Source organism: Crotalus tigris, unplaced genomic scaffold (assembly GCF_016545835.1).
Source record: "Crotalus tigris isolate CLP2741 ecotype Arizona unplaced genomic scaffold, ASM1654583v1 scf7180000018420.1175843, whole genome shotgun sequence".
NCBI classification, from domain to species: Eukaryota; Metazoa; Chordata; class Lepidosauria; order Squamata; family Viperidae; genus Crotalus; species Crotalus tigris.
Window position 1 is genome coordinate 791,206 of NW_024096994.1, and position 23,127 is coordinate 814,332.

At 35.0% G+C, this 23,127-nt stretch overlaps 1 protein-coding gene across 11 annotated transcripts in view; it reads left to right on the top strand.

Moving 5' to 3' along the window:
- BIRC6 (baculoviral IAP repeat containing 6) overlaps nt 1–19,292 on the top strand; it is a 149,594-nt gene extending 130,302 nt beyond the window's left edge. For all 11 annotated transcript variants that reach the window (XM_039352325.1, XM_039352326.1, XM_039352331.1 and 8 more), the window contains 9 exons: nt 4,634–4,847; nt 8,361–8,506; nt 9,333–9,443; nt 10,638–10,855; nt 11,335–11,496; nt 11,965–12,042; nt 12,708–12,896; nt 14,121–14,255; nt 17,656–19,292. In XM_039352325.1, coding sequence (XP_039208259.1) covers nt 4,634–4,847; nt 8,361–8,506; nt 9,333–9,443; nt 10,638–10,855; nt 11,335–11,496; nt 11,965–12,042; nt 12,708–12,896; nt 14,121–14,255; nt 17,656–17,835 — 1,433 coding nt within the window. In that variant the 3' untranslated portion in view covers nt 17,836–19,292. The remainder of the gene's footprint in view (nt 1–4,633; nt 4,848–8,360; nt 8,507–9,332; nt 9,444–10,637; nt 10,856–11,334; nt 11,497–11,964; nt 12,043–12,707; nt 12,897–14,120; nt 14,256–17,655) is intronic.
- The last annotated feature ends 3,835 nt before the right edge of the window (nt 19,293–23,127 follow it).

Sequence of the window (23,127 nt, forward strand, 5' to 3'; positions counted from 1 at the left end):
TTGAAAATACCATCTTTTATGCTAAGTCTTAATTTATATTGTCACAGGAGACTATCCTAATCTCATAATACCAAAATGAAGTATCACTTGTTACAGGTAGAATGGTTGTGTGTGTACCTTTTTTACCTTCATCTGTGTATTTAATAGTGTAAACATTTAGAGTAGAACTTATGGACGAAAATGGAAGAAACAAAAAACATTTATATCCTTTGAATAAATTATTAAAAGATGTTTATAAAATCGTTGTTATACTTTGCCTACCTTCCAGTTGGTTCTTTTGCTTAGCTTGTTTTGAGGCACATAGGAAATGTTGCATAATAATCCATTTTCCTTTTTGGTTTCATATGCTCTATTGATTGTGTTCTTTGACAGCACATTTCAATAATATAAAAAGGACTTTTTAAATGTCATCTGTATTTGGTTAAGCTATACTTGGAATGTTAAATGGTTTGGAAAAGAATTTAGAGCTGCTCTTATCTATTTAATGGTTCATCAGGCTTGGTTATTCTTAGGTAGGAGTATCTTGGAACAGTATAAAGGAATTTAGGAATAAGGATGCTTCCAATTACTGTATAGTTTACTGCTAAGTTTCTTTTTCAAGAGAAATTTCTCCATAAATGTTGGCCAGAATTAATATAAATATCAAACATAAAGTATGTTGGGAATTTTGCCATGGATGAGGAAATAAATATTTTGATTAATGGACTTAGATAATCTGTAGTTTAAGTCAACTTTTTGTTGAATGTGTTGAATGAAATGTGCCATTAACTTTTGAGATAAAAATACTATGGATACAGTTGTTTTAGGATTGGAGTTGTATATGTTAAACATAGTGTCAGATTTTCAGGGTCTTATCTGAGAGAAAAGAACATTTGCACTAATACAAAATGTAATGGGAGTTTCCCAGGTAATAAGGCAATTGACAGATGTTATTGTTTTATACTAAGTGATGTATTCAAATTTCTTCTTGTCTTCCCCCAATAAAATGTTAAGAATTTAAAGAACACTACATAACCAATTTTTAATTATGATAATATTGTGCTTTTCTATAAATCTGGGCATTCCATACAGTTTTCAATTCTGTACAGTATTAGCAAAACAGTTTACTATGCAAACATTTATAATATGTAGCAAAACATTGTTTTGCTACATATAGCTCTTCTCCTATATTCCTTTTCAAATACATTGAGTCTGAATATTTGGACTCCCAGCCATACTTAGTGACATTTTCAAATAGAGCTAACAGTTGAGAATATCACAATTCCAAATCTTGAACTGTTAAAACCTTATCCAACCATACAATGAACTTTTGCAGCAACTGATAATGTCTAATCCAAGAGAAGGACTATGGGTGACATGATAGCAGCCTTTCCAATATTGGAGGGGCTGTTACAGAGAAGGGGGGGGTCAACCTATTCTCCAAAGCACCTGAGGACAGAACAAGAAGTAACAGGTGAAGATCATTAAAGAGAGATACAGCCTAGAATTAAGGAGAAATTTCCTGTCATTGAGAATAATTAATCAGTGGTACAGCTTGCCTCCAAAAGTTGTGGGTGCCCCATCACTGGAGTTTTTAAAGAAGAGTTTGGACAGTCACTTGTCTGAAATGGTATAGGGCAGGGGTAGGCAACCTCGGCTCTTTTATGACTCATGGACTCTATGAGTCATAAAAGAGCCGAGGTTGCCTACCCCTGGCATAGGGTCTCCTGTTTGAACAGTAGGTTGGACTAAAAGACCTCCAAGGTCCCTTCCAACTCTGGCATTCTCTATTCCAGGGGTAGGCAACCTTGGCTCTTTTATGATTCGTGGACTTCAATTCCCAGAATTCTTGACATGCTGGCTCAGGAATTCTGGGAATTGAAGTCCACAAGTCATAAAAGAGCCAAGATTGCCTAACCCTGTTCTAATCTGTATTCCATCATAAATTATTCTGAATTACATGCTTATCAGTATTGGGTTACTCTAATGCAGCGGTTCTCAACCTGTGGGTCGCAACCCCATTTGGGGTCGAACGACCATTTCACGGGGGTCGCCAAACAACGCAGTCTGCCATTTTTTCCCCCTTTTCCTTAGCTGTGTTACTCCCTCTTATTCTATTGGTTTTTGAAAGCCAATAGAATAGACTCTATTCAAGAGACTCTATTCTATTGGCATTCGAAAGCCAATAGAATCTATTGGCTTTCGAAAGCCAATAGAATAGGCTCTCTTGAATAGAGTCTAATTCTATTGGCTTTCAAAAGCCAATAGGAATTGTCCAGGCTGTCTCTGCCCTGCTGAGCCTGCCAAAAGGCCCAGTCTGCAAACGGTGCTGAAAGTTGTCTGTAGCTAAGGCGAGGTTTCTGGACATTTCCACCCCTCCCTGCTGAGCAACTACTAAATGTAAGTAAAAGAGGGCCAGGGGTGGGAGGTGGGAGGCCGGCGGGCGCAGGGAGGGTTGCTGGCGCGCGTGGGGCCTGGCGGGTGGCTTACCTCCCTTGGGCTGGGCCAGCTGGTGTCCCAGCCAGTGGTTGCCCTGCGCCCTCGCTGCCACATGCCATGGCTGCCCAGGAGCGCCTGGGACTGCCTGCCGCTACACCAAACGTGTGGTGGCCAAGGTAAGGCTAGCGGGGCAGCGGCGGGCGTAGGGAGGGTTGCTGGCGCGTGTGGGGCCCGGCGGGTGCCTTACCTCCCTTGGGCTGGACCAGCTGGTGGCCCAGCCAGTGGTCGGCCTGCGCCATCGCTGCTGCTTGCCAGCTATGCCTCGGCCAGCGCAGGGGGCGGCACCGCACTTGCTGGGTTGCTGGGCGACGGCCCACGTGCAGCCGCAGGAGAGGAGGCGGAGTGTGCGTGCCTACTCCTGCCCCGCCCGCAGGGAAATACAGGTAGTCCTCAACTTACGACCACATGGTTGGGGTCGCGGCATTAGGAAGGTTGAGAACCACTGCTCTAATGTAAACACCTGATTATCATTGCTACTAGAAATTGATTATACCAGAGCATATAAAAACCTATATATCAGTGGAAGGCAAAAATCACAAAATTCCACCTTACTTATTTTGACTGTGTCTTGCAGTCAACCTCACTTAAAAAGGCAGTTTTGTTTGCTATAGTCAGCAGAAAAAGGAAACTGTTTAGTCCAGCATAATTTTCCTTTAGTAGTGCAATAGACAGAACATTGAAACTTAGAAAGTGATACCTATGAATATGCAGCCATTTAGGAGTGAGGACTACCTTTAGCCAATCTGTCTGCATTTGTTTTATAAATTTCAATTCAGTAAGGCAATCAAATATAATGATTGGAATGCTATGAAAATACCGTTTCAGATGTTCAGTAAAATGATAGCATTTTCTGGATCACCCTTACAGAGTCATGTTCTTTCAGACCAGCCTAAAGGATAGCTGTAATTTTTTCAGAATGCTGCAGAAAAGGCATACACACAAGTACAATCTTGTTTTTTCCCCCTCTCCTCTGAATTCTGATCTGTCATTGATACTGGATAGACACCAGAGATGAGGCTTTTATTTGCTTTGGCTAATTAAAAATTTGCTCCCATTCTTGAAAGACAGACATTGGTAGGTCAGTGACGCATGTGCTGCTTTTCACAAGCTTGGACTACTGTATTGCATTCTCCTTCAGGCAACCCCTAGATGGAAATTGCAACAGGCCCAAAATGTCACAACATGAGCTATAAATAATAAGGTTATACTAATTTAATACACACCATTTTAAAGACTTTCTTTATAAGTATTAAAGTTCAGGCTTTGCCAATGGGAAAAATACGATTGGAAACCAGTAGTCTTATTTCACAGCTGTTTCAGCTTGAACTTGATATATAATGGAAAAATTTCTGAATTTTCAGAAACACCAGTGCAGATTTGCGTAAAGTAAGAATAATTTGTAATGAGTGAGTTGGACACAGTAAAGTGAAACAAAAGATAAAGAAATTGTAGATTAACTTCAAAGATAACTTATAGGTAGTAAAACAGCAAAATATGAATTGTACTTTTAGACTTTGCCTTTTTTTAAAAAATATGATACTTAATAAATTTTATTTTCCAAATACTAATAAGGTCAGAAATGTATCAGCATCCAATATTTGAAACTAAATCACTGTTCTCAAAATAATATAACCTTGAGGAGAAAATTAGGAGACAAAGACATTAAGATATATTTTGAAGTCATATTCATTCCATGAAAGTGTCATAATTCAGTCATAAAATTATCATATCATATACTTCCTAGTTCCATGAAAGTCAGCAACCTTCAAGACTAATAGCCATTCATAGCCCGTCTTCTACAAATTTGGCCAATTCCCCTTTAAATCTGTTAAAATTAATGGCTATTACCATATCTGATGATAGCAAACATAACTATATATTTTATAAAGAAGATCATTTTTATTCTTCTTGAATTTATTTTATATTGAATTTGCATTTTTGGATGTTTTTTTTTATACTGTCAATCTCTAAGGTATCTTTGTGAATAAAGTTCTGATTGTACAATTACAGTTGTTCAAAACAACCAAAAGCATTCTAATTTTGCCTCATGTTTTCCAACAAACATTTATAAATAGATAATTTTATTAACTAAATAGAATCAAACTGAAATGTAAGTAGCTGGAATTTTATTATATTTCTTCGTTTTCTTCACTAGTTTTGGATATGGCAAGGCATGTTCCCCTCTATAGAGCTCTTTTGGAACTTCTCCGAGCTATTGCTTCGTGCACATCTATGGTACCATTGTTGCTTCCTCTGACTGGAGAAAATGGAGAAGAAGAAGAAGAAGAACAGTTAGAATCCCAAGCTTCGGTTGGAACTCTGTTAGCCAAAATGAAGACATGTGTGGATACTTACACCAATCGATTGAGGTATTTCTTGGGATTGATTGATTTTGAGAAATAACATAATACTCCCCAAACAAATGCAAGGGAACTTTCATTTAATTTCATGACTTAGAGCAGGAAATGTTTAAATAAGAACAACTTATTTTGTTCTTATTTGAAAACAAATTTGTTCTTATTTAAGAAGAAATAGGAGCTTATAACAGAAGTAATTAAAACCAAATTTGATGGGCCAAATTTGTTCTTATTTAAATTTGGTTTTAATTACTTCTGTTATAAGCCCCTATTTCTTATTAGAATAAATATTTTGAAAGAACATTCGTATATACAATAAATCTCAGGCAGTTGAGACTTTTTTTCTTTCAACCACCATTTCTGATGAAAAGTAGGAATCTGTCATAAAAAACCTTTCTAGTTTTAAAAGAGTTCTCCATCTAAAAAATGGATAGTACCAAGAATGCAAGGGATCAATGCAGTGAAATAGAAGGAAACATTAGGCAAAAATGATAAGAATGTTGGCAGTGTTCCAAAGCATGACTTTCCCCTCAATATTTATATTTATATTTATACCTAGTACATTTACCCAATGTTAGCATAAGACAAACACCCAAAAAGGAGACATCAGTAAACAAAAGTGAACATTTGAAAATTTAGTTGCATAACTCTAGGAAATTTATTTGTGTAACCAACAGATGCTAGAATTTTGGATACATTAAAACAATATTTAATAAATTGAGACAATTACACCAAAATTCAGAGTTGATCTGAATTCCAAAACAAGTACATTGATATAAGTCAGGACAAAAATTATGAAACCAAATTTAATGTTTAAATAATATGATTGTGCAGCACTTCATAGGGACGATAACCATAACAATTGTCTATACCAGTGGTTCTCAACCTGTGGGTCGGGACCCCATTTGGGGTCGAACGACCATTTCACGGGGGTCACCAAACAACGCAGTCCGCCATTTTTTTCCCCTTTTCCTTAGCTGTGCTACTCCCTTTTATTCTATTGGCTTTTGAAAGCCAATAGAATAGACTCTCTTGAATAGAGTCTAATTCTATTGGGTTTCAAAAGCCAATAGGAATTGTCCAGGCTGTCCCTGCCCTGCTGAGCCCGCCAAAAGTCCCATTCTACAAACGGTGTTGCACCAGTTGAGTAGTCCTCAACTTACGACCGGTTGAGTAGTCCTCGACTGATGACCGATTGGGGGTCGCGGCATTAAAAAGGTTGAGAACCACTGATCTACACCTTCTTAAGCAAATCCATCTTACTCTGATCTAAGAGCACATGTCCTGGGATCACACTGAATATTAAGCATTATCTTCTTGTTGGTGCTTCAGTTGTATTACAATGTTTATCAAGCCACATATAATTTTTAGTTTGTTTTAAAGCAAGGAATTGAAGAGAAAATATAGCCCTCCATCTCGATTTTTTTTTTTAAAAAAATAACAACTAATAGTTGATTCTAGAACAATTAAAATCTGGTGTAAACAGGAATCCTGTGGTGAGTTTTGAAGAGTACATGTCTCCCATGGCTGGATTTAAATTATGTTTCAGCTATATGAACTTATCTTTTCAAATATTTATGGATATATTGAAAAAAGAATGAAATTGTTGATTCTTATATGCCCAGTTTCTTACTATACTAATATGCGTCTATTGAATATGCATATAGAATATAGAAATCTCAACTGAAATTTTCTTGACAGGTGAAAATTATACCTTAATAATTAAATTTGGGCAAAAAGAATAAGACCCAAATAAACCAAGATTCATGTTGGTACATTCCTAACCTCTTTTTCTTCATAATGGAACTCATGCAGAAGATAGGATACTTGTGACATGTTGTCATTGTTTTTCAGAAATAAATAGGTTCATTAATGAGTCAGACTTTTCTAAAGATCATCCTAAATAAGTCCTTGAGGAAACCCAACATTAAAGAAAAAAAATGGAAAAGTAACTTTAATAAGAGAACTAAAAAAATAAAATAGATTCCCAAAATATACAGTAGAAAAAAAAAATGAAAGAGTAGTCAACATCTTTCTCACTGAGAATAGAACATAACACAAGGCGAAAATATTGGGAAAATATAATGAAAAACTATAGCAATAATTTGAATAAGATATATTAAAAACAGAAAAGTTATTGTATTGATTCCACAGAAATTTGAAAATAATGATAATGGAGAAAAATATTATTGCCAACAAAAGGAGGAATAGGTATATAGGCTATCATAGAAAAGCAGCTTGTATTAAGCTTTAGAATGAAAACTGGGGGGAAATCTTGCTCAAGAGAAAGAATGTCTTTAAAAGATTTAGTAAAAAGAGCGGACAGAATATAATACCAAGTAAAAGAAAGCAAATGATAATCAGACAATAAAAGCAGAAATTAATAATATTAAAAGGGAACAGGTTTGCCTGTCCCATGAATTATAAAATAAATGGAAATGGGGGCAGACAAAATATTTTAGAGCAAGAACAACAAAATAAATTTATATGTTAAAGAAAGCATTCAGAATAAAGAAAATACAACAAAAATATCCAGAATCTAGAAGTTAGGTTAAGAAAATCAGATCAAATTATAATTCGTATTTCTCCTGACTCCAGCTAATAAAAAGCTGTTACCAGAAAACGGGTTTATATTGAACAAAAATATTATTTGTTATACTGTAGATGAAAGGCAAATTAAAATCTGATTAATAAAAGTAATAAAAACAAGATGAAAAGTCACAGCCTATTAGCTTTACTAAGAGTTAGATGACAATTGAGATAAACATAAGAAAAATAAATGAAGAAACGTAATCAAATTAATCAGACATGAGGAACTCAGAATAAAATTTAAATGCTGATACTTACAGTAACATTCCATGCACGTGTTTCAGAACTTAGCTTCCTCAGCGTGCTAATTATTTTAGTTTCTGAAATAGATTTATACACTTAGTTTGCTAGGATTGAAAGAAGCTTTTTATTTATCAGCATTGTCTGGATAGAGAAAAAAGGAAAGAAAATTTGGATATATACATGTATACACAGACATGAAATCTGCTTTTATTGGGGCCATGCAAAACTTTAGAAGGAGGTGCTTTGCAAAAATCTTAGCACCTATCTTTGAAGTTTTTAACAGCTTTGCTCTTTAGATGCTTAAGTGGCTACTTTGAAATCTGTTCCCAGCTGTCTCTGCATGTACATAGGTAAACAAATCATTTTGTTTCATTCATAGTTCTGGCAGAAATGTGCATGCACATATGGAAAACTAGGGACAGTTTTCATGTAGCCTCATAAGCCTTGCAAAATATGTAGCTTTATTGCTTCAATGTTGTTTTGTTAGAGATGTCCAGTTTATCAGTTTCAAAAAGAATGTGGTTCAAATTATACACATTAAATTTTATTGTTATTATATGGTTTCTGCATTTTAAAGGCACATATTTAGTTAATCTTTCAAGGCAATATATTTAAGGCATGTTTCCTAAATATTTTCACTTCTATCAACGTGTTTCTTTTTTAAATCTTGTCCAATTTTGATCTATTCTGTAGATCAAAAAAAGACAAGTCAAAAACTGGAGTAAAGTCGGATACTTCAGATCAAGAACCAGAGGGGCTGACTCTTTTGGTGCCAGATATCCAAAGGACTGCTGAAATTGTTTACGCTGCAACAACAAGTTTGCGTCAAGCTAATCAAGGTAAATGAGCATGATTTTTTTGTATTCCATCTTTTATCAGTATACAAGTTCTCAACAAGACTGAGGTAACAATGAGTTGAAAAACAGAAAATCTTGAACTATGGACAAGTAGATAAAAAATAACATACAATCATTTTAAAAAGTTAAAAATAGATCAAATGTAACTGATGTAACTAATGTGAAAATATACCTGGGCAAGAATTTCTTTATTCTTCTGAGACATAGAAAAATGAAACATTATCCTAAATTCTTTTGCATACATGTGTCAGATGCGAAAGATCAAGGCCACACATGAAGTTCCAGTTAAACTGACATTGCCTGTGCACAAGATTCTAGTCAAGTAACTGTTAGCATTACTTTGGTGCTAGATGAGGGTTAAGGAAATTCAAGAAAGGTTGGAATTAAGAAAGGTCTGTTTGTTGTCCATTTGTGGCAATGTAGAGATCAATGTAGAGGCTGATTCCCTTTGACTCCACTCCACTTGCTTTACACATGTACTTTCAGCTGGACTACTTTGCTAGAGACTCTAGAATATCCATCAAAGAAGGCAATGCTATTAATACAAAATTACTGAAGCTTTTTATTCATTGTGCTTCTGTTTCTTTTTAGAAATACTTTTTAGATAGAATAGGACCAAGCACAAAGTTGGATCCAAAGAACCGCCATTATGTTTGACTGTAGGGCCATCAGTGTGGTGTCTCCACAAAATTAGGATATGCCTGTTTTTTGATTATGCAAAATGAATTATTGCTGTAAAGAAATACTATAGATAAATTTAACAGTAATTTATTAAATATTATGTGTTTTGTTGTAACCATTACAATAGAGAGAAAATTGGCTGAATCCTCTAAAAAAGCTGCAATGAAACCCAAGCCATTGTCAGTTTTAAGATCTCTTGAAGAGAAATATGTAGCTGTAATGAAAAAACTCCAGTTTGGTAAGTAAATAATCTATATTATAGCATTTAAAAAAAAACCAAAGGCATCTTTGTGGCTTTTGTTGCTTTGAGGCTTAATTTTCAAACACATTTATAATGAAATATCTATATGAAAGATTGACAAAAATGATATTTTTATTACTCATTTGTAGTCCTTTTCAGAATGTGTTTAATGATTTAGACAATGCAAGAAGATGCGACCACCCACAACTCCTACCTCCAAAGTTGCATATAAGTTAAAATTTGCCAAAATTATTTTTCTGGATATAAATTACCTAACATTTAGTGCTTGTAATGGAATAAGAGAAAACCATCCAATGCTAGCAAAGCTTTCAAGGGAAATACAACTTTGACAAATAAATTTAAAATAAGCAAGAAAAGTAACATTATGCAAATATATTTTGGGAGGCATTTCCAAGAATAAATATTAGTAAATAAAAATAAATATTAGCATTACAATTTGAGGAAGGCTATTGCTGTTTTATGCTATTTATATTATATAGATTTTTAATCGCTGTTTTTGTTTTACTTGTTTCTACTTTTTTTATTGTTAGCTGCCCAGAGTCATGTATATAGGATGGGCAGCCATATATAAAGAGTGTGAGTGTGTGTGTGTGTGTGTGTGTGTGTGTGTGTGTGTGTGTGTGTGTGTAGTATGTATGAAAGAGACAGAGTAATTGATTTGATCACAAATAGTGGTGTTGAACACTTATTTCATTCTACTTTGGAGGGAAAAGGGAGAATATGTTAAGGAAAAACTAGCACAGTTACACTTACAAGAGAGGAGTATGCCTTTATCTCCTGTTTGTGAGCACCAATAGGCATCAGATTGGCCACTGTGAGAAAACTGCTGGACTGAGGAGGGTCTTGCCCTAATCCAGGAGAGCTATCCTTGTTCTTAAACTTAACATGATAATTTACTCACCTTCTCCTATAATTATTGTTATTGTATCATTACTGTTGTATTTTGGAAGAATACATAATTGGAATAACGTCACAGTTTTAAATTACACAATATGTAGAGGTAGTGTAGACATCAACCGAGGGGAATTTGGACTGACATTTTAATCTTGTAGAACTGTTTTGTAAAAATATTTTTATTTTCTGATTTGTTTTTATTAAATTTGCATATTTTATCCAGTTAAAATACATTTTTGCTCTCCTAAGTAAGAATGTAATGCCTTTTATTTTTAGATACTTTTGAGATGGTTTCTGAAGATGATGATGGAAAACTTGTGTTTAAAGTAAATTACCACTACATATCTCAGGTCAAAAATGCCACTGATGCAAACAGTGCTGCTAGAGCCCGACGTCTTGCTCAAGAAGCTGTAACGCTTTCTACATCACTGCCACTCTCTTCATCATCCAGTGTTTTTGTCCGCTGTGATGAGGAGAGACTAGATATCATGAAGGTAAAGCTAGATGTATATCCATTATGCTAGCTAAGTAATATTGATACTTATTTTGTGAAATTTATTGGACCTGGGAAGAGGCAAGGGGCATTTTAGGCCAGTGTTTCTATATATCTCTTTCCCACCTGATAGAATTTGAGTTAGTTAGTTCGCTTTTCAAGTCTAGTTTTTAAGTTCTTCTGGAAACAGGTTTGCCAGAAGCTGTCTCCTAAATTTGTTTTAGTTTTATGAATGGAAAGATGACAGAAGAGCAAAAAGGAAACAGGAGAGACAAGTCATTGAAATAAAAAAAAAAACATCAAGAAGTGAAAACTTATGGGAATATCTTTAGCTCCCATCTATTTGGGAGAAGCCAAATAGTCATTCAGAAGTAATAGTAAAGGTAAATTTAGCCAAACACTATTGTTTGAAAAAGTAAATTGTATTGCGATCTAATTTCCTTTGATTCTAAATATAACTGAATTTACCTTTTTCAAAAGGTTTTGATAACTGGCCCAGCAGACACACCTTATGCAAATGGCTGTTTTGAATTTGATGTATATTTTCCACAAGACTATCCTAACTCACCTCCACTTGTCAACCTGGAAACAACTGGAGGGCATAGCGTGAGATTCAATCCAAACCTATACAACGATGGCAAGGTAAATGATTGGTCAAACTCAACTGCAGACCAGAGGGATGAAAGCAAATCTTCTGGTCATCCTTGGTGAAGTTGGTTATCTACAATTTTAATTTAGTAGGATGACAATATACTGAGATCACAATTTGCTTTGTGTAAAATAAAATATGGTTTCCTGGCAATGCCCCATAAAATACTCTTAGGGGTTATATGTATATTTATATATTCAGATCCCACCAGTAAGCAGAAACCAGTCTCTGTGTATTGATTGTATTTCTGAATTCAGTGTATAACATCAGAGTTTATTTTCAGTAGAAGACCATGATGATGGGTTTTATAATATACCAGTCACCTCTTGAGGACAGAGGAAGACACTTTACTGTTTCTTAATTTACACAGCACTCATCAGCTTTGGGCAGGAGATAAGCTTATAGCATTTATGAAGCCCATAGGATTGGTGTTCTCAACAGTTCAAAATCTTTATTTTCAGGTTTGTTTAAGTATACTTAATACTTGGCATGGAAGACCAGAAGAGAAGTGGAATACCCAGACATCGAGCTTTTTACAAGTATGTAACTTTTTCTTCATTGGTGTATATAAGTCATGAATTGCAATACAAACCCTGCAACATTTGCAACTTATGTCACAAATCAAGTACATAACTGCATGAATATTTTCATTTTTCCATCATTGCATCTAGCCCCAGATGCCTTGAAATCAAGCTGTTAAGCAGAGTGTTTGCTTTAAGATGATCAAATATAACTCTTCTATTACAAAATGCATGTTACTCATGTCTACCACAAACATACTTAGCCAGGGTTTGCAGTAGGTTAATTTATCAAACATAGCATATAGAAGAGCCTGTGGATGAAAAAGAAAGCATTTACTGAATTATACTACAAAATATTTAATCATTTAATTGTTTTATGTTAAGTAACAAATGGAAATGGATCCGTATTGATAAGAAAAAAATGGCAAAAACACAAGCAAAGTGCTCCTCCCACGAACAGTATCAACTATTTTGTGAGCCTTTTTAAAACCTTTTTAAAGGCACACTAGCACTTTTTAAGCTGTTACGATAGCATATAAGCACTTAAACTGAACGGAGTATCATTTTGTTAACTTGAATTGATCCCTGCAAAGGGGCAATATTAATGGAAAGTTTCAGTTATTTTTATTTTTTCATTAGTTCTAATGTTGGCCTATATAAAACATTTCTTTTTCTTTCTACAGGTACTGGTCTCTGTGCAATCGCTCATTTTAGTTGCAGAGCCCTATTTCAATGAACCAGGCTACGAAAGATCTAGAGGAACTCCAAGTGGCACACAGAGTTCCAGAGAATATGATGGAAATATACGGCAAGCAACAGTTAAATGGGCAATGCTTGAACAAATCAGAAATCCTTCCCCATGTTTTAAAGAGGTTTGTGATTGTGGTTTTCTAGATGATCTAACTGTTGTAACTCTAATAGTCTTCTATTGCACCATAATGTAATCTAGCTAAGGATATGACCTAAAACAGGTCCCCAACCCCTGGTCCATGGACTGGTACCAGGCTGCAGCATGCCAGCAACCGGGCTGCACAAACAAGCAAAGCCCCATCTGCGGGATGCAGGCAGCACACAAAACCATGCCCCCTCTGATCCGCAGAAAAACCTCTCACCATGTAACTGGTCCTTGGTGCCCAAATGGTTGGGGACCTTTGATCTAAAGTATGTGTTTATCATGGAGATAAGGCATATAGATTAAGAAGCTACCATTCTCTTTCTCACTCACTGCTCAACTAGATGTCTTTGCTAAGTTTACCAGCAGTACTTTCCTTGTTCCTCAAGAAGTACTATTCATTCACTCAGCAGGGTGGGGAACCAGACTCAAGACCTGTGGGAACCTAACAGGGCAAGAAGTAGGCCCAAATCCTGCAAAGACCTATTGGGGCAGGATGAGAGGGAAGACTGGGACGGGGGGCTGCTGCAGTGTCTCTGGGGTGTTTCAGCAATTGTAACTTCAGGCAAGTTTGTAAGTCCCTTTACTCAGCACCATCATAATTTTGTACGGTGTTTACCTTGAAGATTACCTGTATGTTGATGTGTGAATTTACTAAAGCTCTATTTTTCATAGTAATACACAGCTCTTCCATTTTCCCTACAAGCATTCAAAAAGAAGAGTACTAAAAATAGTTCTGCAAATTTCTATTATATAAAGTGAAACCTCATTTTAATATACTAATTAAATCAATTATGCCAACTAATCATAAATATTTGTTTAAAGGAACTACTGGTAGCTATTCTCCCAAGGGTTGGGGATGGGTAGACATAAAACTCTTGGCTTGTAGATATTTGTATATATAGTGTATTCTTTGGATGGATGACAAGTATCATTTCTCATCACAAACATAGAATCTCAGCAGTGCTTTAAAGTAGCCGTATCTTTTCCCACTGTATCTGCCCCATTAACTTAAGAATTGAAGGCGTCCTTTTCATGTTCATGAACATCAGAAGCATCGTGAAGCTGCAATTGCTCTTAATCCATAGGATAAACGTGCGGATATATTAGAGCTGTATATATTAAACACTGGGTGCACAGTTTGATAATTCAAACTGTAAATTAATAGCTAATTCTTATTTCTGTTCCTATTCTTTTTTTATAGGTTATACATAAACACTTCTACTTGAAGAGGATAGACATAATGGCTCAGTGTGAGGAGTGGATAGCAGATATACAGCAGTACAGCAGTGATAAACGGGTAGGCAGGACTATGTCCCATCATGCTGCAGCTCTAAAGGTAAGAAGCTAAAACTCATATGCATTCGTGGCTATCTTCAGAATGAATGAATATATTATAGTAGGAAGTTCCTTTAAAAAAATAGACTTTATGAATACAGATTGAATTGTTTTTATTGTCTTTTTCCTTCTTCCTTTTGGTTTGGAAAACATTGTAAAATATCAGTTAAATTGCACAGCCCTTCTCTAAACCAGACCCGTGGCTATTCAAGGTGTTCCTTTCATTTATCCATATGAGTGGAATATAGTTTTAAAGCAGCTCCATGTTTCCTTTTCCTCTCCCCTAGTAGTGATTAATAATGCTGAAGATCAGTAGGGTATGTTTTTCCACCCTTGCTAACAGCAGCCACTAAAACCCGTAATGTTTTGGTGTCTCACATTTCCCTGAGTAAATATTATGGAGAAATAGAAAGGGAAACTGAGTTTTATCGCTTTTAGCATAATCACATTTTGGGCATCGTATATAGGTTCTAACAAACACTTTTTTTTTTTACATTTATATTTTGAAATAAGTGTTATATCTTCCACAATATTTCCCATTAGATTACCCCACCAAAGTCAGATGAAACAAAATATCTTAATCCTTGCAATTCTTGTGTTCCCTTATGCCAGTGTTTCCCAAACTTGACAATTTTAAGGCATGTGGACTTCAACTCCCAGAATTCCACAGCCAGTGTTGCTGGCTGTGGAATTCTGGGAGTTGAAGTCCTCATGCCTTAAAATTGTCAAGTTTGGGAAACACTGCCTTATGCATTCTGAACATGTGGATGAAACAAGTTATCTTAAAGACAGGACTCTTTTCTGATTCATACCTGCAGATTTCTTGCTTTGAATCTCTTGAACCAAGTAATAATTTGCAATTGAATGTCACTTAAAACACAATGATTTTTAATGTCATTTCGCATACTTAGCTGGAGGTAGTAAAAATCAAGTGAAAGGCCTGCATTCCTGTATCATCATACAGGTCAAGATGTAATGTTTAGGGTTAATGAATCCAGGTTTGCTTACTTGTGCCCCAAAAGTATAGGGCATTTGAAGATGTAATATCCTGCAAGCAATCTCAAATACAAACTTTAATTCTAAACCATACAATTCTTTTACTTATATAATCACAACTGCTGAAATATCACACATGAAATAAACTAAAAATGCATTTATCAGATTAATAAAATTCTTCTTCATGATTGTTGTGATTCACAGACATGGGTAATATGTTTGCCTGGAGTCTATTCAGAATCTGCTGGAGCTAACCTAATTTCTTGGGGGTGGGAGATATGCCTAGGTACAGTTCTCACTGAATTTCTTCAATATATGTTTGTACAAAAGTGGTTTTATATTAATTCTTGGAGCGTATTTGTTTTTCTAAATTCTTAATTCTTTTCAGCTTGTTGTATTTTATTTAGTGTGAATATATTTTAATTATTTACTGTCCATTCTGCTCATAAGGGATTTTAAGATGCAAGCCGTTCTTCCTTGTTCAGTCACCTTCCTGGATTTAGTCTTCATTCTTCAAGGTGAAACGGCAGCAAATTAGACAAAATCTTTAAAGCTTCTTTTTTCTTCCACAAAGACCAACCTAGTATCCATTTCTTCCTTTACTTTCCAGTCGACTCTGCCTTCCTCCTTCCTAACCTATTGCAAAACATCATAAAGGATTTCATTTGCTTTTCCCACTACTATTCTCAACCCCCCCTTGGGAATTTTCCTGGTTCCCTCCACACTAATGTTGAAGTATTTTGAAATAATCACTATCACTTCCTTTTATGGAAAACAGTATTTTTAATAGGAGTAATTTTGGCTTGCTGGACACGAGAGTAATTTTGGCTTGCTGGACATTTTTTAAGAACAAAGTAATTCTTTACCCAACAATCCCTTTGTTCTTGAACTTTTGTTTCTGTATCGCATTTCCAAGAAGTCATTACTTTTTTTTTATTTCTGCTTTCTATTTTCATTTCAGTGTCACACACACATTTCCAGTTTTTCCAAGCCCATCCTGAAGTTAGGTCTTTTTTTTTTTTTTGTCAGAGTTTTCCAAGTATATAGTTGTAGCAGTCCTCTAGTTATGCATTCACTGAGCAGCACTGCCCTCTTCAGATCCATTATCACCTTATAACAGGGGTTCTCAACCTTGGCAACTTTAAGACTTGTGGACTTCAACTCCCAGAATTCCTAGCTGGCTGAGGAATTCTGGGAGTTGAAGTCCACAAGTCTTAAAGTTGCCAAGGTTGAGAACTCTTGCCTTATAAGAATTTACTTCATATGGTGGGCCTTTCTGTGTGGAATTTCTTCCCTGATATATGCAGGGCAGCTACTTCACCCCAGCTTTTTTAATTTTATTTTATCCAACAGTGTAAATTTGTCTGGATCTCTGCTCCACAGAGATGAGTCTTTAGAAATTTAGTATTTTTTTCAGTTAGGAAAAGTAGGTCCCCTTCCAACCTAGCTTCTTACCAAATGTATGATGGAGAATAATGGTTACTTAAGTGCAGCTATAATTCTTCTCAGAAGCCATCATTTCAAGTCTCAGGAACTGAAAGGACATCTTGAAAGCTGTTCCTAGTCATCTGTACAATGCACGGGATGTGTTTCCCATAAGCTTCCACTTGGTTTTGTATAAGTATATAACCCATGTATGTGAATTCACTGATAAATGCTTGAATTAACTTCAGTTACAGGTAAATCAACCAATTTTTATCTTGATCCTGCATTTACATCTATTTGAATGTACCAGCATTCCTAAAAAAATGAGAAAGGTCTTATAAAAGATGGTATATCCAAGCAATCTTTAAAGTATGGTATCAGATGACATGTATAAATAGCATTAGAATATATAGTTTGTTTATTTATTAAATTTATAGGCTTACAATACAATAAAATCATGAATATAAAAATGTTAAAATTAAAAAGATCTAAAAACCAAAAGCTCAAACAGTATGGTGGTATGATTATTCCACCAACCACCTCCACCATAGAGCGTGCCTCTTTCAGGACTCCCAGCCAATCAGCAGAACCAGTTTTGAGCCTCTTCTGGAAGGCCAAGAGGGTGGGGGTGGATAGCAAGATTCCAAAAAGCAGAAGAAAAGGCTCTTCTCCTAGACCCCACCAGCTGAATTTGGCTAGTGTAAATTTCTTTAAGGTTTGGTTTTTGGTTTGTGAGATAAATCACTCTCAGTATTATTCTTTTTTAATACAGTCCTGAGAAATAAGTCCCACACAGTTCAATAGGACTTGTGTCTAATCATTTCTGTACAACTTCTGCTAGGCCTTAATTTCAGCAGACAAAGAGCAACCATCTTTGGCTAGTATTACCATATGAAATGTATAATGGTTTTACTGTAATGGAGTCTCGGGCTCAAACTGCTGTGAAAGGGAATCTTTCCTATCTATGTTTCTGTGCACAGCGTCACACAGCTCAGCTGCGGGAAGAGCTTCAGAAACTCCCCTGCCCTGAAGGCTTGGACCCAGATGTGGATGATCCTGACGAGAGATGCAGTGCCATGACTAGTATTGAGGACACTCTCTTGCACGAGCAAGTCAAACCAAGCAGCAGTAAAGACCTCCCAAGTGACTTCAAATTATGAGCTATGTTGACATGGACTTGATAGACACACAAGGCTTTGAAGCACAAGCCAAATATGTCAATATTTGTATCTAAGAAGCTAATTATGTAATAGGTAAAGAAATTGAAACTCTAATATGCCCTTCAGGATATACAGTTTAATTCAAGATGATCTTTTATTTACCTGTACAAGAGTGTAAACTTTTTTGTGCTTTTCTTTTCCAATTGTGAGAACCACTGATTGGTATGTTTAAAAGTTATGTATACAAGAATGGATAAATCACTGTTATATAAGGGAAGCTACCTTAGGAAAGAATGTTTACTGAATGTTTATTATTTTTTTTTTACTTGTAGAGTGAGGGCAGTTGTAACAGAATATATATTGGTCATTCTTACAGCTACTATTTAAAGTCAGACAGTTTTCACTGAATTTGATAGATTTTACGTTTGGCCATATCTCCATTCTCATATTTGATTTCTAAAGAGAACCTTCTGTATACTTCAATAAAGATCAAATGGACATGCTCCGTCTTATGATTTACTGGTACCTTTTTTAATGATCTTGCCATGAATACATTATAGTTGGAGACTTGCACTTGTATGACTGAATTTATTACAGTCAACATATTTAATTTTATGCTTAACTAATTCTAAAATGCAGTTGAAATAAATGCACATGGTTTTACCTCAGCCAAAATGTGGACTACTGAATTAATCTTTTTAACATTTTTATTAATAACCCAGTGATTTCTACTCAAGCAGACAAAATATTTCACACAATGGAACAGAAGAAGTTTGAAGATTTCTTGCTCATTATTAAAAGATATTTTAAAACAGGGAGTTATGATTTCAAATTAAGCGAAAAATACTAGTTGAATATTTAGAAATATTTTCTAAAATATTTCATTTGAGAGCTTTACAAATTGCCCTGAGTCAGATGATTGAGCTATCCTGTCATCTATTTTCCAAATACTAACTTGGGTATGGTGAGATATTTTTTTGTAACTAATAGATTACTAGGTTCAATATGTGTAACATTTGGATACGCAGAAGAGTTATATTTAGAAGTAGAAGCAGATTTACAAATACTTGTTGGCAATATTTTATTTAATATTTTAGACTATCCCCATCATCTTCCCAAAATAAGATGTATTTCAGATTAAGCACTTCTTCTTGATGTATCCTTTGGCAGGGATGGAAACATTTTTTAAAGCTTTAAAGCTAAGTTGTGATTGCAGCAAAGGTGATGTGATAATAGCAACAGATTTGGTTTCATGCCATCATAAATGGGCACAGTACAATGAACAGCTTTTCTACATTGTATTCGTTCATTCCTAGTATTGGGTACTATAATTTCTTCCTTTCATTTGTAGAAAGAGATATAGACGAATAGTGAAACTTTTTTATATTGTTTGAAAAGTGAATTTTTCAACAAGTTGGCTCAACCAGAATTTAATAAAGTAGAAAATGTTACACAAATTCTTCCTTTTGACTATAAAGTTATATAAATATGGCTGTCCTGTGGAAAAACCATTTCATTGGCACTGATTGTCTTTGTTTCTGCGACTCTTGACACAAAAGAACATACTATGACATAATACGAAACTTGCAACTTTTTAATGTTCTCCTATACAAGGCCTGCTGAAGAGCCATAACATTGCTAGTATGGCTTTATAAATAGAAAACACATTGTACCATAAGGAGACTGAACTTCAGAATTGGTTTCACTCTAAAGTGCAACTAGCCTCCCCTAGCCATATGTATGAAGGAGACATCGTATAAGGGGGAAAGTGCATGTCAGAAACAAGAACCAAAGCAGAATAATAGATGGATTGATGTTTGAAATGGAATCCGCCAAGGATTTCTGTTGGGCCGTAAGTTAGGGGAGAGCTCCACAGTATTTGGTGCCCTCTAGAAGACTGTTTGTTATGCACTTGGAGTTTATGGGAGCTGGCATCCTAGGCATCTTCAGGGAACCAGATTGGGAATGAATAATCTAAGGTAGACTATGCTCACAATAAAATGTTTTAGAAGGATATATTGAACTTTTTTTTTCTTTTGTTCAATCATGTCCAATTTTGGGAGACTGCCTGGACAAGTCCTTGTAGTTTTCTTGGCAGGGTTTTACAGAAATGGTTCCTTTTTAGGGCTGTGAGAGATTGATTGGTTAAAGGTAATTTAGCTGGCTGTGTGCCTAAGGCAGGATTAAAATTTACAGTCTTCTAGTTTCTAGCCTGATGCTTTTACCACTATGCTAAACTAGCTCACATTGAACTTATAAACTTCCTTTTATGCTAATAAAGAATACCAAATAACAGTCATATACAAAAGCAGATTGTACATCTTTTATACATATTTAAGTGTGTAAATCAATGTAAATTTGAATTTCGTCTTCAAATCTCCTTAATACAGTTTTGTCTTATAAAATATAAAATAAATCACATGACTTGGATTTTTTAAACAGTAAATTGAATGAGAAAATTCTTTTGCTTCATAGCTTATGCTTTTATCATATATTAAATAGATTTATCTTCCAAGGTTTTGGGTCATTGCCATATTATGTTAATAGTCAAAGTCATAAATATTGTGATTTCTTTTTAATCATCATGACCTAAATACATTCAATTTTGCTCTTATTTATCTCCAGGAGTTAAAATATTCTGCAGTGCTCTTTTGTTCTCCATCTCTCCAACAATTTTCCTTTGTCTAGAGCAGCCTTTCTCAATATGGGTACTTCCCATCATTCCAGTTCACTGCTATGCTAGCTGAGAGAAGGCTTAGTTTACAACATCCAAAGTATTCAATATTGCTGTACTTCTTGCATAGCAATGTGAGATCAGCACATCACAATCCAAAACCTGGGGACATCAGTTAGATTATTTTTCTTTTAGAAGTAAATAAAGGATTGTTTTATACACGAGAAGAACATCAGTTACTCAAGGTTAACTCAATCCTGCAGTTTGGTGATTCAGAATGAATAGATTGTTTATGCTGGGTAATAGTGCTTGGAGTCAACATATTATGAGGGTGGCTGGCCTGATTGAGGAAAGCTGTTTGAAATATTTCTAAAACTAATCCTCAAACCTAATGAATAATGGGCTTTTTAGGGGATTGACTTTCAAACCAACAGGATACATGAGCTCTACCTCAAGAGACAATGTCTCTTGTTCAAGCACAGATTGTCATATCTGATAGACTCATCATTCTAGGTGTCTTGGTCATGATGCAGTATAACTTTGTCATAATACTGTTCTAGAATATTGTTTTTATTCCCAGGTTCATGTAGAACCCTGAGATTTCTTGGCTGCCTCTGTTGTGTCTCTTTAAGAGGAAATCCAAACAACCTGGATGTCAAAAGCAAATGAGCTGAAAGGAACAATTCATTCTTGCAGCAAAATATTCATTTAGGGGTTGGATCTGTGTATTTCCTTAAGTTCTAGAACTATAGAGAGTTCTAGATGAACTGTAGATGAACTTTACAGACATAAGCCAGATCCGTTACCAAAGTGACAAGGGGAAAATCATGGTTTAAGTCCAAAAACACAAGCAGGGATGTACAAAAAACTGAGGTCCCTCCCTAATTTACATGAACATAAATGGGGTAGAAGTGAGGAAGTAAAGCAGTCAGTCAGACTTGTAAGATCCAGTTATTAAAACCCATATTAATAAAAATAATTTTAGCCTTCAAGTGGAATTGATTTCTGGTTTGGTCTGCATGGTGGGGCTGACAGGAACAAACACTTTTAAGATAAAAACAGTTTATGGCATGGCCTGCTTCTTAAGTCACAACTCATTTTGAGGAATGTACAAAACTGAGAAATCAGCATAACATGTATTGATATAAAGCTGATTTGCCCAAACTGTTGTTTTCCAGAAGTTGCATTCCAAACATGTCTCAGTCTCTGCAGATCGAAATCATAGAAGCTTGTTCCATTTTCCAGGACAATATTATTGAAGCATCCAAATGCCTGAAAATAAGATACAGCCTTTGTCTTTGATCCATATTCTCAAAATATATGAAAAAGTTCATTTGTATACCTAATTTATATTATTTTTAAAAACTGGAGTTTAGGAAATGTACAGAAACAACAAGAAGTATACATATGTTTGTGTGTGTTTAAGCCATACAAGTAAAATTATATTATTTTCACATTTCACCTAACATTGTAATAGATATGGTTTTATTTATCTTTTTCAATGAAGAACAGCCTGTAGAAAAGTTTGAACATTTTCGGTGAAACTGTATTACTTCTCTCATTTTTATTTTAAAAACCCTGTTTCCTGAGAGGTGTCCTAAGGGATCTGAACATCTTTCTTCTAGTAAGTGCAACCTGACAGGATAGGAATGCATTTTTGCAACAAAAGGATTTTTTTTCCACCAAGGAGAAATGTTAAGTACATGGATTGCAGTTGTGTCAGCATCAGAATAATCCTAATGCCTCACATATGATCCCGTTATGTCAAATTTCAGTAAATCACTCTCTAGTGCCGCCATTTTGTTCCATTTGAAAACTTTGAGCACTTGGACAAAAAACAAGATCTAAATCTAACACAAACATAAAAATTATCTTGCAAGAGTTTGTCTGGGGGTATAAATTAACACTTTCTTCAAATAAAATCAATGCTTCTGATGCTATTCAAATATTTCAGTATTCCCAAATGTGTGTTCTGAGAGACTTGAGGAAGGCAGGACCATAAGTCAGAAAGAAAATAGAAAAAAATATTATAAAGAAACTGCTTCCGACCTTATAAATGTGTTTATATTTTATCCTAGGTTTACATCAAAATTTCCTTCTTTCATAAGTTACTCTTTCTATTTTTCAAACCCATAAATCACAAGTTCTTTTTTTCTTTTTTCAGCAAAAAGTCCATAAGTTTTTCCAGTCACTAATAAATGTAATCGTTTATTACATTTACAGTTTATTATATATTACAGTTTACAATAGTTTATTATATATTACAAATCGTTCTCCATACAGACAAGTTAATCTTGCCATCTTTGTTAGTTCAATCATCTTCAACCATTCCTCTGTTGTGGGTATATCAGAGTCTTTCCAGTTTTGTGCATACAATATAGTCTCACAAAGAATGTTTAAATTTCAAAAGTTTGTCATACAATATCCTTGCTATTTGAGAAATGCAAAGTGCATTCACATTGAATTACAAATACTTCTTCCATACATCTTCAGTATAGTACTTCTTCTTTAATTAGATTGTTTTGGGGTTGTTGTTTTCCATTTCTTCTCAGGAGATCCAGAAGTACATACATTGTATTTCTTTCTCATATCTATTTCACATTGGTTTCGTGAGATAC